Here is a 16,091-nt window from a genome sequence, read left to right as displayed (position 1 = left end):
TGCATTACTTGAAGCTGAAATTAGTGCTGATCCTGACATGAGGACTTAGAAATGTGCGGTGTGAAAGTGATGTTTGCTCCTCCGCAGCCTTTTTGGCCCATGGGCACGGGCTGCGCCAGGGGATTCCTGGCTGCCTTCGACACAGCCTGGATGGTGCAGAGCTGGGCGCAGGGTCGGGCCGTTCTGGAGGTGCTGGCAGAAAGGTGCGTTCCCACTCATTCCAAGATTTGTACTCGACGTTCGAGCGCTTTGGGCCTTTCGACCCCAAATTCCTCGCGTGTCCTTTTCTATATCGCATTCGCAGGGAAAGCATTTACAGGCTGCTGCCGCAGACGACGCCCGAAAACATCGCTAAAAACTTCGACCAGTACACCATTGATCCGGGGACTCGTTACCCCAACCTCATCTCCTCCTGCGTCCGGCCCCACCAGGTGAACAGCTTAGCTTCCCCTGACATTTGCGCCGCGATCTGCGTACCTCACTGCAAACTGACGCCAACTGGCTGTCCCGCTCTTTTCAGGTGCGTCACCTTTACATCAGTGCGGAGCTGAAACACTGCTCGTTGGAGCGGGCCGCTACCATACGCCGGCCTGTCAATCTCTTCAGACGAGGTTTGTGGGGCGCTATCTCTGTTTGACTCCGGTGTCAACAAGCCACAATTCAAATCCATGCCGGGAGGAAGTCTGAACCGCGAGTTTGTCTTCACAACCCGAAATCCCGCCCCTCCTTTAGCATGCTAGAATACAAATCTTTCTTTTTTAAAAGATGAAAATCACATATTCATAGTCCTGCAGCATTGAAAGGATGATTCTCTGTGGGGAACTGACTTTGTGGAAGGGAAATGTAGAAGTGACCTGTATGAGCAAAACATATCAACATGTCTGGGCAGGGAATTGCGTACATATGCCAGGTTCTGCCACTGATCTCATTGCTTTGTGTGCAGTCAGTCCAGACTTGCGTGCGTGACATCATATCCTGTTCTGCCAGAAATGAAAAGCCTCCGGCACGTCAGGGCTAATTACCTGCATTCCTGTTAGCATTTGTTCAAGCATATGTGCAGGTTTTATTGTGAAATTTTGTCTCTCCTGCAGAGTCTGAGATCAGACCGTCCAGGCTCCTCACCTGGTGCCAGAAGCAGACCGAAGGCTACAAGAATGTGGAAATCATAGATCTGACGTCTTCCTGGCTGAGCGGACTCGCCCTGTGTGCCCTCATACACAGGTTTAAACCCCAGCTGATGTAAGTCCTTGGCGTTTGTTGATAAAGCACCAGCCTGCGATGATACTTCAACCTCAAGTACCGCAGATTTTGTTGACTGTAGCTTAAAAGGGGCAAACAAAATGAGATATTTTCACTATACCTTCAGTAATTTTATACGAAGCGGCACGATGGCGCAGTGGTCAGCGCCTCTGCCTCGCAGCAAGAGGGTCCCCGGTTGGTTCCGACAGGGGGCCTTTCTCACAGGAGGTTTATTGAAGACCTTAATTTGGCCAGAATGAGAGGGCAAATGGATGTATGTCTATATGCGGTACCTCGAACTACGTACGACCAGTCCGGGGTGAACTCGTCCAATCACAACTCCAGCCCCCATATGGAGAAGTGGTCTAGATCGTGAATCCTAATTTCATAGTCATTTAATCTCTGCCGGGCCAAGTGGTGGGATTGTCACACATCCCGGCGTCCACTGTCCGGAGGCTGAATGCGTTTACGTAGATTTCCTCACTCTGCGACAAGCTTTGTGATATATCCCCAGGATTGATCTTTTGCTTTTAATTCACTCCTCTCCTGATTCCTTGAGGGGAAAAAAAAACAACCCCCGGCACTTTGGTATCCACTTAGAGAAGCGAAGCAATGAAAGAAAAAGACACCAACGCAATCATTACCTCAGTCTCAACCCCCCTACTTCTGCGACCATGGATGTGTCATCGGCCTGCGATTAGTGCATCAGCAGAGCTTTCATTGCCGCCTCCGTACCTCAGCCGCTGCCGCTACGATTTCATGTGGTTCCCGCAAGTTTTCCGTGAACTGCTGGAACGGTTCCGTCCTGTCAGCAGGAGGGGGGGGGGGGGGGGTTGGAAAGATAGAAAAGCAGGAAAAGAAAGGGGCGCACACATACAGGACTGTCCCAGAAAATTAGAATATTGTGATAAAGTTCTTTATCTTCTGTAATGCAATTAAAAAAACAGAAATTACTTTTTCGTGATATTCTAATATTTTGAGATCGAATTTTTGAGTTGTCTTAAGATGTAAGCCATAATCAGCAATATTAAAATAATAAAAGGCTTGCAATATTTCAATTGATTTGTAATGAATCCAGAATGTATGACATTTTTGTTTTTGTAATTGCATTACAGAAGATAAAGAACTTTATCACAATATTCTAATTTTCTGAGACAGTCCTGTACTCAATCACAGGGTTTGAAGCCTGTATTCTACTATCTATTCGCCTCGGTGACCCTCTGCTATCACCTTCCTCCGCCAGCGATTATGAGTCCTTACGGCAGGAAGACTGGGCCTCCAACCTCCAGCTGGCCTTCGACGTCAGCGAACAGGAATTTGGGATCAAGCCGTTCACAACTGTGGCAGAACTCAGCGCCGGTCAGGAGCTGGAGAAGACGAAGATGACCGCTTACCTCTCCAAGTTCTACGAGCTGTTTCGGGGCACGCCTTTACCCGCAGCAGGTACTCTGCCGTCCCGGACGGCTCGACCCCACTCTTCATCGCACCCCCGACTCTCCTTTTGTGCTCGGGTAGTTTCCTGGTTCGCTCGCTCCGTTAGCATTTTCTCAAGTACTTGCAACCTTCTTATGCCGGCGACTTCAAGACGTTAATGTTGAACTTTAGTCGTCACAATGGTTATCAGGCAATTTGAGTCACTTTATTTTTATTTTTTTCAATTGGCACAAAAACCATAAAATGCCCATCCGTTGATCGTCCGCCGCTTCTCCTGCACTCAGGGTTCGCGGGAGCCTGGACTGGTCAATTGCAGGGCCGCATATACAGGCAGACAACCATTCACTCACTCATTCAGGGTAGTTTTCCCAATTTTTTTCCAATTATCCGCTGCATGTTTTTGGACTGTGGGGGGGGACTGGAGAACCTGGAGGAAATCCACGCAGACATAGGGAGAACATGCAAAGTCCAGATAGAAAGGTCCTTCTGAACCAGGAACGTACTCGCTGTGAGGAAGAAGCCACCGTGCCGCTCCATCTAGAAAGTATTTGACTGAAATTTTTGTAATGGGAAACAAAATCAATGCAGAAACTGTTTCTCTGAAGGATAATGGTACAGTGACAGGTGTGAAGCACCAAGGTGGAGAGGAAGCAAGTGCATCCTTCGGCCGAAGCAATAACCACTGCGCCACCGTATCGCCATAAAATGTTTATATAATATAAATGAATTCACCCCACTGTTAGCAGATGTATAAGCGACGGTGGACTATTTTGGCAATTGATAGTGCCTTACGGTCCAGTCCAAAAACATCAGACTCAGACGTGTGAATGAACGAGAGGATTTATGTCTCTATACGACATGTGAATGGTTGTATGCCTGGAATAGGCGAAGCGGTACAGATAATGAATAGATGAATTGAACGTTTTCAGTGCAGGATCTGAGTCTGGAGGGGTATGCCAGAAAAAATGTGCAGTTTTTGTTTTCATCTGAATGAAGTTATCTGCCGCCATATTCCCTTTGCTAGATTATTGTCACTTTGGATTTCTTGTTATTTCTGATCCCATCTACTTTTCTATCTCCACCATATGGCTAAAATACATCTTATACAACAGCAGAGTGGAGGTTATACATTGCGCTCACTGTGTGCGTGTGTGTGTGTGTGTTGTGCATTGTTATTAGTCAAGCGTAGTGATATGAGAGGAATGTGTAGTCATACCAAAGTCATGTTGTCAGGTATATCAGCGTCTGGGCTCCACTCAGCAGCTATGTATGTATATTTATATGTGTGTGTGTGTGTGTGTGTGAATGATATGTATTTTTTCTTTTTAAGCTCAGCCCAGTTATTTACCTCTACTGCAGAAATCGTCCCCAGACATAACATCTGCAGGCTTTGTGTGTTGATATTCTTTGACGCCAACGGTGTCGTGATGTGGAAAATGCCAGAGGTCTAATTGGGTCACATGTCCCGCAGGCTCCAGACGAGTGGATGAAAACAATGAAGATTATTCATCCAAGGAAGTCAGGAGTAATAATAATATTCACAGTCTTGCTCTGCCCAGGAAAAGAGTACCTAAGGTAACATCGCACACCGTTCACATGTAATACAAGTGTACTGTTTACTGCAATACTTGGAGTTAATGGTTACATGCACTTTTTCAGGATGAGAAAAAACCTGAAGGTACAGACTCAGCTTTCAAGAGGAGGCGGAAACTCAATAGCTACTTGGAAGAGGTTTGTAAATACGCCGGCGTCGAGCTCCGGTCACTTCAGGGACGCCGGTTGATGTGCTCAAGTTGTCAACCTGTCCTCATCTTCGTCCCGCTCCAGGCCACGAATCTGTCCAGCAATGGCGACGCTACGCGAGAAGGAGCGGAACCCAAGGAGAATAAAGTGCGCTCAATGGCCACTCAGTTACTGGCCAAGTTTGAAAACAGGCCGAGCCACGTCCTGCGGAAACAGGTAAAAACCACCAGCGATAGCTGCCTCAGATTTTCCAGTCTACCCCGCTGGATTATGATCCTCATTCTATGCCCCGATTCCTCCATCCATCTTTTCTTGTCTGTTATTTCCAGCATTTTAATCTTCTCTTCCTCACTCTGCTCGCTTGTTTTCTACATTAACCCTCTTCCCAACCTTTCTGCAAATCTACAAGCTGGACCGCGAGGGGCCCTCCCAGCGTCACCATCCGGGCCCGAACGAGGGCCCGCTCGCTAAACTCTCGCCTCGGGTCCCTGCCAAAGTCAACCCTCCTGAGACGCAGGTAGACAAGGCCGCGCAGAGCCTACACGGGCCGCGCGTCCGGAATCCGCCGGCATTGTTTTTCTAATTTGCGACTTATTTAAAGAACCGTGCTGGTGAATATTACCGGATCGAGCGCGCGGCTCTGGAGATTTAACACACGGCAGCCCCAACAGTGGCTGGCCTTTTTAAAATAAACCCACTCTGAGCCGCATCAGCAGAACGCTCCTCTAAAGAACACCTTGATCTGTCGGTAAATCAGACCGATTTTTTTTTTTTTTTTAAACGCTCTCCGAGTAGGCACCGAAAAGAAAAAGAAAAAAAAAAGTTTGACATTCCTGTAAATCATGTTTGCGATGCCAGGCTGCGGCTCAAGGTCTCGAAGCCGCCCGCAAAAGAAAAAGTAAAAGTTTCAAAAGCAGCTCGCAGCTGGGTTACCATGTGACGGTTGCATAACTCCCTCCGATATAGAGTGAGCATTGTGATTCGATTATTAAAATCAACCCCGGGCAGAGGCCTGTGGTATGCTTTGAAAAGGATCACACCCGCCCGTCGGTTCTTTGAAGGCCCCGGTCGGCCTCCGAGGTGGACGCCGAACTCAGCCCCCACCCCCCCACCCCGTTGTTTATCGTCACCCCCAGTTGGAAGTCGATATCAGGAGGGCCGCAGAGCGTTTAGCCCGCACGCCGCCAAAGACCCTGGCCGAGCCCGAGCTGATCTCGCCCGGGAACCCATTTTCTGTAGCAAAGCTCAGACATGTGGACGCCGTGCACATGCGGACGAAACCCCTTCCGGAGCCCGCCGACCCCACCGACCCCCGCCCCTCCTGCCACTCCGCAGTCCAGGTCATGTCAAGAATCCTCCAGCGGCTCAGGGAGGTGGATGACCAGATCTCTGAGGTGACTTCCAGCTCCTGCTTTTTCTTTTTCCCCCCTCGCTTTCCTCCTTTCTCTTCCCTCTCCTATTTATGGCATGTTCTGATCCCTAAACCGGCCCCGAGCGAATGTTGATTACACATTACGCCCTGATTATACGTGTAGGCCGCTGTAATGTGTAGTCAGATGGCGGAGTCAGCCCCTAATTATCCAGCCCGGCAAAAATGGCACAAGCAGGCGTACAAACCCCTGGCTGGGGTCGACGCAGATTATTGGCTAGTCCGAGTGGAACAAGTCCGCCCGGGCCAAGCTGTAGGCGGACGCTTCTGTCTGAAAATAAGCTATTTTTATTCAGCCGTGCCCGCCCGTCGCCTCTGGGAAAGAAAACAATCGCGCAGAGAGCGACGCTTTTGACGTCTCGCTTTCATGAACGAGAGGAACGCCAAGAGTTGGAAGCTTAATTTTGTAAACGCACACACAGGAAGTAATTCCGTCACCGCTGCCTTTTAGCGAAAAAGTTTTCCAGGTAATTACGTCTCACCTTGATGTAGTTCAATATAGAAATGACCTTTTCCATGTGCTGATACCTGGTTATTACATAGAAACAAACACCAAATCCCTGCGCTGACGTGCAACCCGGGCATCATTTCCTCAAAGATGAAAGGGTGTTTTGAAAATAAAGACTGATGGATGTCAGTTTCATAAACAACAGTTATCATTTCATTTTAATTTGTGACATTTCTAAAGTGTCACGATGTAACTGTAACTTCATGGCTGTCACCCAGCCATGAAGGTTACATCATTTCAGTCGTCTCCAGGCGGCCAGGGCCGTGCTAGTTCTGCTTCTGCACTACCTTTGCACCGAATGGCCTATTGCTGAATTCATTTTCATTTTAATTATTTTTACATAATTACGAAAGCATTCTTTCATTATACTGCTTATACTGAAGTCAGGGTTGCTGGAGGTAGGGCTCGAGTGGTAGGGCTCGACCTGGACCGCTCACCATTCAATAACAAGGGCAGATGTAGAGACGCACAACCATTCACTTTATCATTCTCACTAATATAGAGAAATACAACCATTTAACCTCTTACCAACTGTTCACCATCTCACTCTGGTGCCATATAGAGACATACAACCATTCATTCCTACATTCACGTCATATAGAGACATAATAATAATGCATTTTATTTCCATTCACCCTCTCATTCACACCCCTTAGATGTACAATCATTCACTTCCCCATTCACGTGTCATATAGAGACATAATGATAATAATAATAATAATAATAATAATGATAATAATAATGCATTTTATTTCCATTCACCCTCTCATTCACACCTCATAGATGTACAATCATTCACTTCCCCATTCACATGTCATATAGAGACGTAATGATAATAATAATAATGATAATAATAATGATAATAACAATAATGGATTTTATTTCCATTCGCCCTCTCATTCACACCTCACAGATATACAATCATTCACTTCCCCATTCACGTGTCATATAGAGACATAATAATAATAATAATGCATTTTATTTCCATTCACCCTCTCAGTCACACCTTACAGCCTTCACTTCCCCATTCACATGTCGTGAAGAGACTTTTACCACCTCATTTTCGTTTCGCTTTAACGCCATCAAAAGCACCGGTGCCTTGGACGCAGGTGTTCTGCAAGAAGTTTAATATTGGAGTTAATATCAGTGAGGTTGCCGAGTGGACACATCTTATATCCTCTGATGTAACAGGGATTCTCTCTTTGGCCGGAGCCGGAGAACCGCCTTGTTGGATTACGCTGATGTTTTTCCCCCCGATTCTACAACTGCAACTCTTTTGTTACCCAGAAATCCAACTCCATAATTCGCAGCGCGGTTTACGACTGATCTCGTCTGAGCCGGCGTACTTGGCGTCCGGTCAGGTCTGTGAGGGCCGTCTCACATTTCTGTTCCCGCGTGTGCCGGCGCTTCAAGTGGGGTGTGAAATAAATGTAATAAGGCGTCCTTTGCTTCCACACAGCCGTGTTATTGTTCTCCTGCCGACAAAACACACTTAGCTGTCAAAACGCGACGCGAGAACAGACAGCCTTTCATCTTCCCACCGTGTCTGGTATATGCAGAGGGTTATCAGGCTACCAAATGATGTGCACACACACACACACACACACACACTCACACAAAGGGGCTCCTTGATGACGCCCTCCTCTGCTCCTGTGCTGTCCCGCAGAGAAGAGCTCAGGTGCAGCAGACTAGAGAGTTTCGCTCAAAGAGTATTAAGGAGAAGGCGGTTCACCTGTGCGGCCTGTTCTCCCACGGCGAGGTGACTATTTTCCCCGCGTGACGCTGTACGTGCATGTTCACGCATGTGGTGTTTAGACCCAGGCGGCATGGAGTGTGCCCCACCCCCCTTTTACTTAGCCTCCGGGACAAATAGAGGAACATCTTCACCCCGACCTTGTCAGTTGTGTTATTGCAAAATGAAGAAGTGATTTATACCATGTATATAGTATATAATCTGGGATATAAACATTTCTTCAGTCAGGTGATTAAGCTTCAACCACCCACAGTGAGAGCTTCTCTCTTAGCTTTTGAATTTTTTTTTATATCCAAGAATTTAGGTGGTGTGTCCGTCGTTAGTAGCGGCTAACCATACCTTGAGCATCACACACACTGTATGGAGTGTAGCACTTGGCATGTCAACACCGTGCACTTTTAAAAAGCAGCCTCGGGAGATGAAGCGGGTGTGTGTGTGTGTGTTTGTGTCTCACTGAGCGGGTCTTCCTGTGCCACCCATCCCGAACCGTGTGTTCATCCTGGGTTTCATGTCCGTAGGTGTAGCTGAGGGGGATCGGCCCCTTAGCTGATGCTATGAACCAAAAACGGCGAAATGTTTAGTTTCCCTTAACTGTGATTTCAATGTCTCCTCCTCTGGGATCCGGCAGGGCGGCTCGTTGCGGCGGGCGTTCCCCCAGTCGGGCGACAAGTGCCACTCCTGTGAGAAGCGCGTCTACATGGTGGAAAGGATTTGCGCCGAGGGGCTCTATTTCCACCGGGAGTGTTTTCGCTGCTCCACCTGCGGCTCTGCGCTGCGCCAGGGAGCCCATGCCTTTGACTCCGAACAGGGTATGTACACAACTATTAGTCCACATGCATACATATCATCTAAAAACTGGGTTGCGAGGCGGTTAACGCTTCCACCTCACAGCAGGAAGGTGGCTGGTTGGATTCCAACAGGACGCCTTTGTGTATGGATTCTCCACGTTCTCCTTTCCCACACCTTTACTAACCTCTCCCATATGCTTATAAACACTTCTTATATAATTCACGCAAACGCAACATAAACAGTAACACAGTCGTGATCTCACATGTTAAATGAACAAATGCTGAATGCTTGCTATGCGCAGGAGATGCAGAGAATGATGTTACGGTCGCTGAGCGAATCAGCCCAGGATAGAACACCATAGTCTGGTTGGTCACCGCCCTAGAAACCACTTATTTTACCATAAAAGTAAAAAATGAATATATGAAACCCGTATATACCTGTGGTATAGGAAAAAGCCTGTGGTATAAAACTAGATATGTAAGAGTGCTGAGGTGTGCTATGAGTGTTACAGAGTTCAAGGTGGAGGTGGGTCTACATTAGGAATCAGCTCTGAGCCCCATCTTGTTTGTAGCGGTGATGGACAGGCCGAGAGAGGAGGTTTGACAGAAACCTCCATGGACCATGCTGCTTGCATGATGTGATCTGTAGTGAGAGCAGGGAACAGGTGAAGGAAAATCTGGAGAGGTGGAGGTATGCGCTGGAAAGGAGAGGAATGAAGGTCAGCTGCAGTAAAACAGAATATACGCGTGGGAATGAGAGGAACTCAAGGGGAGCGGTGAGGCTACAAGGAGTGGAGATAAAGAAGTTGGAGGATTTCCAGTACTTTGGGTCAACAGTCTGAAGCAGGGGTCTCCAAACTTTTTCCTTGCAAGGGCCAAATAACTTTTCCCTTCTCCCGGGCCAGTTTGTAACAGAAAGTGTGACAATCGCAGAGGTGTCTAAACGTAAACGTTTATTGTTTTACAGAAAGCCACACACAACCGAAAATGAACCCTTTCGAACAGAAAATAAATAATAACATTATTAATGAAATAAATAACACCATTGATGAAGTTAATGATAACCAAATAACACTTTTCAAGTTTTTCACAGAGAAAAAGACCAAGGAACAGTATCTTTCTTGTAGACACAACTGTTAGAAACACAACTGATACAAACACCTACCAACACAACACATTTCACTAAAAGTATGGTTGCAGAACGTATTTTATCCCAGTAGATTCATTATGATTATATTTGTATTATTTACAATATGATTATAAAATCATAATGCATCTCTGGTATTGTTCAGGGGCCGGGCAAAATGTGGAGGCGGGCCGTATCCGGCCCCCGGGCCGTAGTTTGGGGACCAATGGTCCAGAGCAATGGAGAGAGTGGAAAAGAGGTGAAGAAACAGGTTGTAATGTGTGATTTAAAAAAAGTATCAGAAGGGAAAAGCTGAAAGTAAAAGAAGAGTTACAAATCCATGATACTATGAAAGATGAACTGTGGTGAGGGACTATTGTAGTTTGTGCGTTTATATGTGATTGTGCCCTGTGATTGATTTGCACCATGACAGGATGAACCCTGCCTCTTGAAACTTGTTTTCCTTTCAGCTACTCCCTTCGGCGGTCGCCACAGCTAATCAACCTCCATATAACACCGTTCTCTGTATCCTCTTCTCTCACGCCACCGAACCTCATGCACTCTTTCATCCATATTCCAGTATTATAGTCGTAGGTTCGATTCGCATATTGGGTTTTATGCCGGATGCCCTTCCTGAAGCAACCCTTTGCATTTGAACGGGCTCGGGAGGCTGCATTGAATGAATGAATGATGTATAAAAGTCAAAAGCATCAAGATACAATCTGCTTTTCAGAGGTTAAAAACATTATTCTTTAAGGTGCTTCCATATAAACTTAGATAAATTGATTGAAAAGTACACTCATAAATCCACGGGAGGTTAAATACTTTTGAAAGCCTTATTGGGAGGAGGATGGAGGAATCACAGGGTAAGGGCTCTGCGTGTGTGTGTGCGTGTGTGCGTGTGTGTTTGTGTGTGTGCGTGCGTGTGTCCAACATGAATGTGGATATCAGGATGGGAGTGTTACACGACACTGAGATGTGAGATATGATAGTACAGTATCAAAATACAGATTTGGTGTAATTTAATACAAGTCTGGGAGGACAAACCTATTGCGCATTTTGTCACTGTTGTGTATTTTCCCTTTTTTTTTTCCCTTTTTTAAACTGTTACAGTTTATCTGAGAAAAAAAAAGAGAAAAACTACGGTAGCAACGGCTGTGGCTTGCGTTCATGAAGATTGTTTCATTTTTTAGGGAAGCTGTTCTGCAAGCTTCACTTCGATCAGCGCAACAACGGGACCAACTTTCGCAGGACCTTCACCGCACGCGCGGTAAGAGCAGAGGGTGTCGATGCTGTAACGTCGATTAGAATAAATGGATTGATTCTGACTGAGGGTGTTCTCTGCCGTAGAATCTTCCGGACAGGAGAGAGGAGGAAAGAAGAGACTCGGCGGATGGGGCGAAGGCGGCGGACATACAGAGCCAAACCGCACCAGGTACCTTGGGCTCATTCATTAGGAAGCGTCTGAGCTGGACACTGAGCGCCACCCGTGCCGTGTGTAACGCCCCCAAGCGCGCCGTCCAGCGCGTCCGCTCCATGGCGCACGCCTTCGCCGGCCACCTGAGGGAAAACTCCCAGGACTACGTGTTCCTGTACGAGCTGCTGAGCTTGAGTTTGCCGCTGCTGGTGGCGCTGCAGGACGTCCTGGTGCAGATGCACTGGGAGGTGGTGCCCGAAGGGCCCGGCACCCTCCGGCCCCTGCTGCTGTGGCTCCAGGAGCGCGTCGGCCTCATCTAGACGCTCCTTCAAAGTGCTCCCGATCTGGGGTGTCCTCCGGAAAACGCGCACAAGCACCTTTTTTTATTTGATCGTAGCATTTTGAATACGAACCGTGGCGATCGCAGAATCTTTGACAACTTGTACGTAAGGATTACAATGCATTAAACTCACAGGCTTTGCGGTGTTTATACCGCAAATGCGCATACACTCTTTCCGTCGCAGACAAGGGGCCAAAGAGTCCGTGCGGCAAAGACCGACCGACGCGTCAATGCCGAATATTTGTATTTAACCCGTTCTGAAAGTGGATCCCGCGGTTGAAATGGCTTCACTCAGGTGGTCACAACTGACTTACTTCATGCACTTTACTTTGGGAAAACGGTCGGAGCGGCCAATCGCAGACGGAGCTCCGCTCTCACGTCGACACTGAACGTGTGTTATCTTTCGCTCCTACTTTATATTTTATTTGCTGTGTGCATTTGCACGTGTGTGAGAAAATGGCTGAAGTTCTTTTTATACCTTTTTTTTTTTTTTTTTTTTAAATTCACGGTGGACGTCCAAGGGTCTTTAAGACACCGGGACCGCTCAGTATTTACTTCTACTTTGCTGCCATCTACTGATGAACCTCTGAAAACCCATCAGGGATAAAAGTGCCTGCTCTGTCACTCTGTAGTCTTTCTGTAATGTTTGAAACTTTTTAACGGTTTCGAATCCACAACCCAATGGGTGTGTTTTTTTTTTAATTTTTTAATTTTTTTTTTACAGATTTACTGTAGAGATTAGAAGCCAGCGAGTGTTGCAGCAAGGCATGTGTGCACGCAGTTGTTTTTTTTCTTATTTTATTTTATTCTATTTTTTAAAGCATGTCAGAAAACCAACCTCGAACCTCTCGGACCGGAAGCAGCTCACCTACTTCCCACTGAAATACACTATTGACGCTGATAGTGCACTTTACAGTTCTTTTATTGTTCATTTTGCTTTAAAATGTTCGAGGATGGTGTTAAATGCTGTTGTTTTTTTTTTCTGCTGGGTCTCTCAGAGGAGATCAGATATCACGGTCGCATTACAGCATCGTTATTTTTTATTTCAAATGCCAAAGATGAACAACGAAGCCACGATGTGTACGACTAACTTCTCTCCTCTGACTGTCAGTGTTGGTTTTGCCCTCATAAACATTTTCTACATTGCTGCGCCTTGTTGTTTTTCCTTGGTGTCCCTCCCGTAACCGCTTTCTCCTCCTTTCACCAGCCCAGGCCTCTGACGGATGGCCGGGAGAAATGTGGCGTTAAAGGTGATCACCTGCACGGTCACGGTTTGACGGCGTGTGTGTGCGCGCGCTCGTTTCCATGCGCTTTTTAACAACGAGCCTAATGAAGTTGTTCATCTATCCGGTCCAGCCCAACTCATCTGTGCTAATGAAACGCTTCAGCCGTCCTGGGTATTAACTCACTTATCGCAAATTGCCGCTGCATTAATTGTCGGCGTCTCCCGTACAAAATGAAATTAAGCAATATGGCCACTCACTCCTGAGTGTGTGTTAAATGGTTATTTTCTGATGGGGCCGGTCCAGGCAGAAGGCCTCCCCAGCCTCCTCAAGGATGATCCGGTGTTAGTGTATCCACTTCCAAAGGAATTGTTGGGCAACCCCAAAAAAGGAATAAGAGCATGGCTTCCATCGCTTCTTTGAGAGGAGGAGGAGGAGACAGTGTCTTTTTTGGGGTTTCTAGAATCCCAGCACCGGTCTTTCTACACAAGCTCTCTTCCAGTAGAGGTTCACAGTTTATTCAGCGCCTTTCTTTTCCCCAAAAGGGTCTAAGTGATATTTCACTCAACTGCCAGAGGTCCTCAAATAATAACCTCACTGATCAAATCGGTCTGCACAGAAAGGCACTGTGTGTTGTTTTGGGACTGAAAGACCTCCAATAATCTATATATGACTGCAAAAGTAGCTTGGTGGAACAACACCTATAACCGTGTTATTACAAATTAAATGAAAAAACAAAAATAGGCAAAAAGGCAACTGCACTGTGATTTGGGTTTGGAGGATGTGCTATTGCACAGCTTTGTTAAAAAAAAAAAAGATTAACAGTAAATTATACTTAAAATTCTGGCTTGGTGCACGGATGAAGTACTGCATTTGAAGCTCCACACACTAAAATGTGTGTGTGTGTGTGTGTGTTGCAGCAGGCTGTAAAGTCGAAACCTGTGTGATCTCACCTTTTCCCTCTAACAGCATGGTTGGGAGCCGTTCCTCTGCTTCCTCCTCTTCTAGTCATAAAAGCAGCACCAACATATTTCAATAATCATCCTTACAAGTGAATAAACATTTTCCCCCCTTAGTGAAAGATCACCTGAGACGTTTAAATAATCAATCCAATCACCAGAGGGTAGTTCATCTCCGTTTCCTTAAATTTCGCAGGCGCTCCAGGCCAGTGTTGCTGAAGGCCTTTGTTCAAATTTCTTTGCAGCTGTTGATATTTTTGAAAGTTGACCGTCCCCGTTCCTGTGCAGATGGAGCCACTATGTATCTATTAATTTATAAATATGATGCTGAATGTTTGGATTTTTAATCTAGAAACCGATGCAGAGAGAATGATCTTCAGTGTCATCGCTATTAGTTCTGCATATTTATGGTGAAAGATATTTGTAAATAATACAAATGTGTTTTAAAAAAAAGCGAAAAGTTGTCCAATGTTTGTTTTGAACTTCTATTTAGCGCTGACATATATACTGTCTTAGAAAATTAGAATATTGTGATAAAGTTCATTATCTTCTGTAATGCAATTAAAAAAACAAAAAATACTTTTTCATGATATTCTAATATTTTGAGATAGGATTTGTGAGTTTTCTTAAGATGTAAGCCATAATCAGCAATATTAAAATAATAAAAGGCTTGCATTATTTCTGTTGATTTGTAATGAATCCAGAATGTATGACATTTTTGTTTTTGCAATTGCATTACAGAAGCTAAAGAACTTTATCACAATATTCTAATTTTCCAAGACAGTCCTGTATAAGTCAGCACGGTGACGCAGTGGTTCACCCTTCTGCTTGAAAGCAAGAAAGCCCCTGGTTGAGTTTCTGTGTGGAGTCTGTTTCCCACAGCTTCTCTGGTTTCCTCCAAGTTTCAAAAATATGCAGGAGGTTCATTGGAGATGCTAAATTACCAAGAGGTGTGAATGAGGAAGTGAATGGTTGTACTGTATGTCTCTTTATGATATATGAGTGAATGGCTGTATGTCTCTGTATGTAGCCCTGTGATTGACGGGTGACAACAGGATAAGAGGGAGAGATAATGAATGAACGTTTTATATATGAGACTGGAACACTCACGAATATATCCAGCGTTGTTAATTTAAAAATAAAGTGTATGCAAAAGATAAATTATCCAGCAAAGTCAAGCGGCATGTGGTGTAAATAAAATGAAACAACAAGCGACAAGGTCAGTACTTCGATATGAAGTCGTAGGTGTGCGTGGAGCCTCTTGTGACGGGGCTGAAATCCAGTGAATACAAAAGTGAATTGAACATCTCGAAATGTTTCTGCGTCGAGGTATTCAAGGCTACCGACATGAAAAGAGCTGCGGCAGACAGTTACGTCTCGACAAAGAGCCGATTAAAACAAACAAATCCTTTTTCATTGCCCTTAATTACACTCCTGAATTTCCACCAGTCACAGTGAGAGTGAATGGTTGTATGTCTGAAGAAGAGGCCATGTGATGGACTGGCGACTGGCGGTGAACCCCACCTTGCGCCCAGCGACTACTCAATGAATTTCAGTCCTTATGACCTGGAGTCTGAAAACATCTTCCATATACATTGACTTTTCAGCGACTATTTATCCTGTAAGTGTTGGTCCGATGTCTCATTAAACTGTCGGATATTTTTGTTGTCACAGCCAAAGAAAGTATTTCCTCTGACTGAGCTCAGAAGTATTTCCTCCGATCATGAAGCCAAAGCGTCTGTAGAAAAACAACTTGTACTGTGAGTTCATCTCCGCTCGCTGACCCGGGTTTTTATTTTATCACTTTTTGATTTGTTTTTTTTTTTTTTTGTTTTTTTTAAATTACGCCCTCCTTAAATGCAAAGGAGGATCAGAAATAGAAGGGCAGCCTTTGAGGAGCGGAGCAATCAGGACATGAAAATTGCAGTGAAATTACAAAAGCCGTGGAAAAAAAAAAAAGAAGACGGGATGAGATTAATTTAAAAATATAACGTCATTATTCTGGCAATTTTGGCGGAAACCGTCACGTCGGGCGGGGGTAAAACACCCGTTTTCTATTTGAGCATTTAAATGTCCCTTAAGAGAAAAAAAAAATGACCCTTTTCAGCCAAATGCCGGACAAACAGCCGCAA

The 16,091-nt window shown here is 45.6% G+C and overlaps 1 protein-coding gene across 13 annotated transcripts in view; it reads left to right on the top strand.

Annotated features, from left to right (window-relative positions):
- mical2a (microtubule associated monooxygenase, calponin and LIM domain containing 2a) overlaps positions 1-16,091 on the top strand; it is a 37,604-nt gene that overhangs the window by 18,042 nt on the left and 3,471 nt on the right. For 4 of the 13 annotated variants that reach the window (XM_086175335.1, XM_086175336.1, XM_086175337.1 and 1 more), the window contains 14 exons: positions 88-203; positions 305-431; positions 521-611; positions 1,092-1,239; positions 2,483-2,682; positions 4,145-4,248; positions 4,333-4,404; positions 4,501-4,632; positions 4,826-4,933; positions 5,553-5,810; positions 8,020-8,112; positions 8,732-8,915; positions 11,214-11,290; positions 11,371-12,926. In XM_086175335.1, coding sequence (XP_086031461.1) covers positions 88-203; positions 305-431; positions 521-611; positions 1,092-1,239; positions 2,483-2,682; positions 4,145-4,248; positions 4,333-4,404; positions 4,501-4,632; positions 4,826-4,933; positions 5,553-5,810; positions 8,020-8,112; positions 8,732-8,915; positions 11,214-11,290; positions 11,371-11,757 — 2,097 coding nt within the window. In that variant the 3' untranslated portion in view covers positions 11,758-12,926. Of the gene's footprint in view, positions 1-87; positions 204-304; positions 432-520; positions 612-1,091; positions 1,240-2,482; positions 2,683-4,144; positions 4,249-4,332; positions 4,405-4,500; positions 4,633-4,825; positions 4,934-5,552; positions 5,811-8,019; positions 8,113-8,731; positions 8,916-11,213; positions 11,291-11,370; positions 12,927-12,984; positions 13,028-14,155; positions 15,633-16,091 lie in introns of those variants that run through there. The other 9 variants (XM_086175341.1, XM_086175343.1, XM_086175342.1 and 6 more) reach the window with 9 other exon arrangements.

This window comes from Fistularia commersonii, chromosome 27 (assembly GCF_037954325.1).
Source record: "Fistularia commersonii isolate RoL2024-O1a breed Wild chromosome 27, RoL_Fcom_v1.0, whole genome shotgun sequence".
NCBI lineage: Eukaryota > Metazoa > Chordata > Actinopteri > Syngnathiformes > Fistulariidae > Fistularia > Fistularia commersonii.
This window is presented reverse-complemented; position numbering and strand designations above follow the sequence as displayed.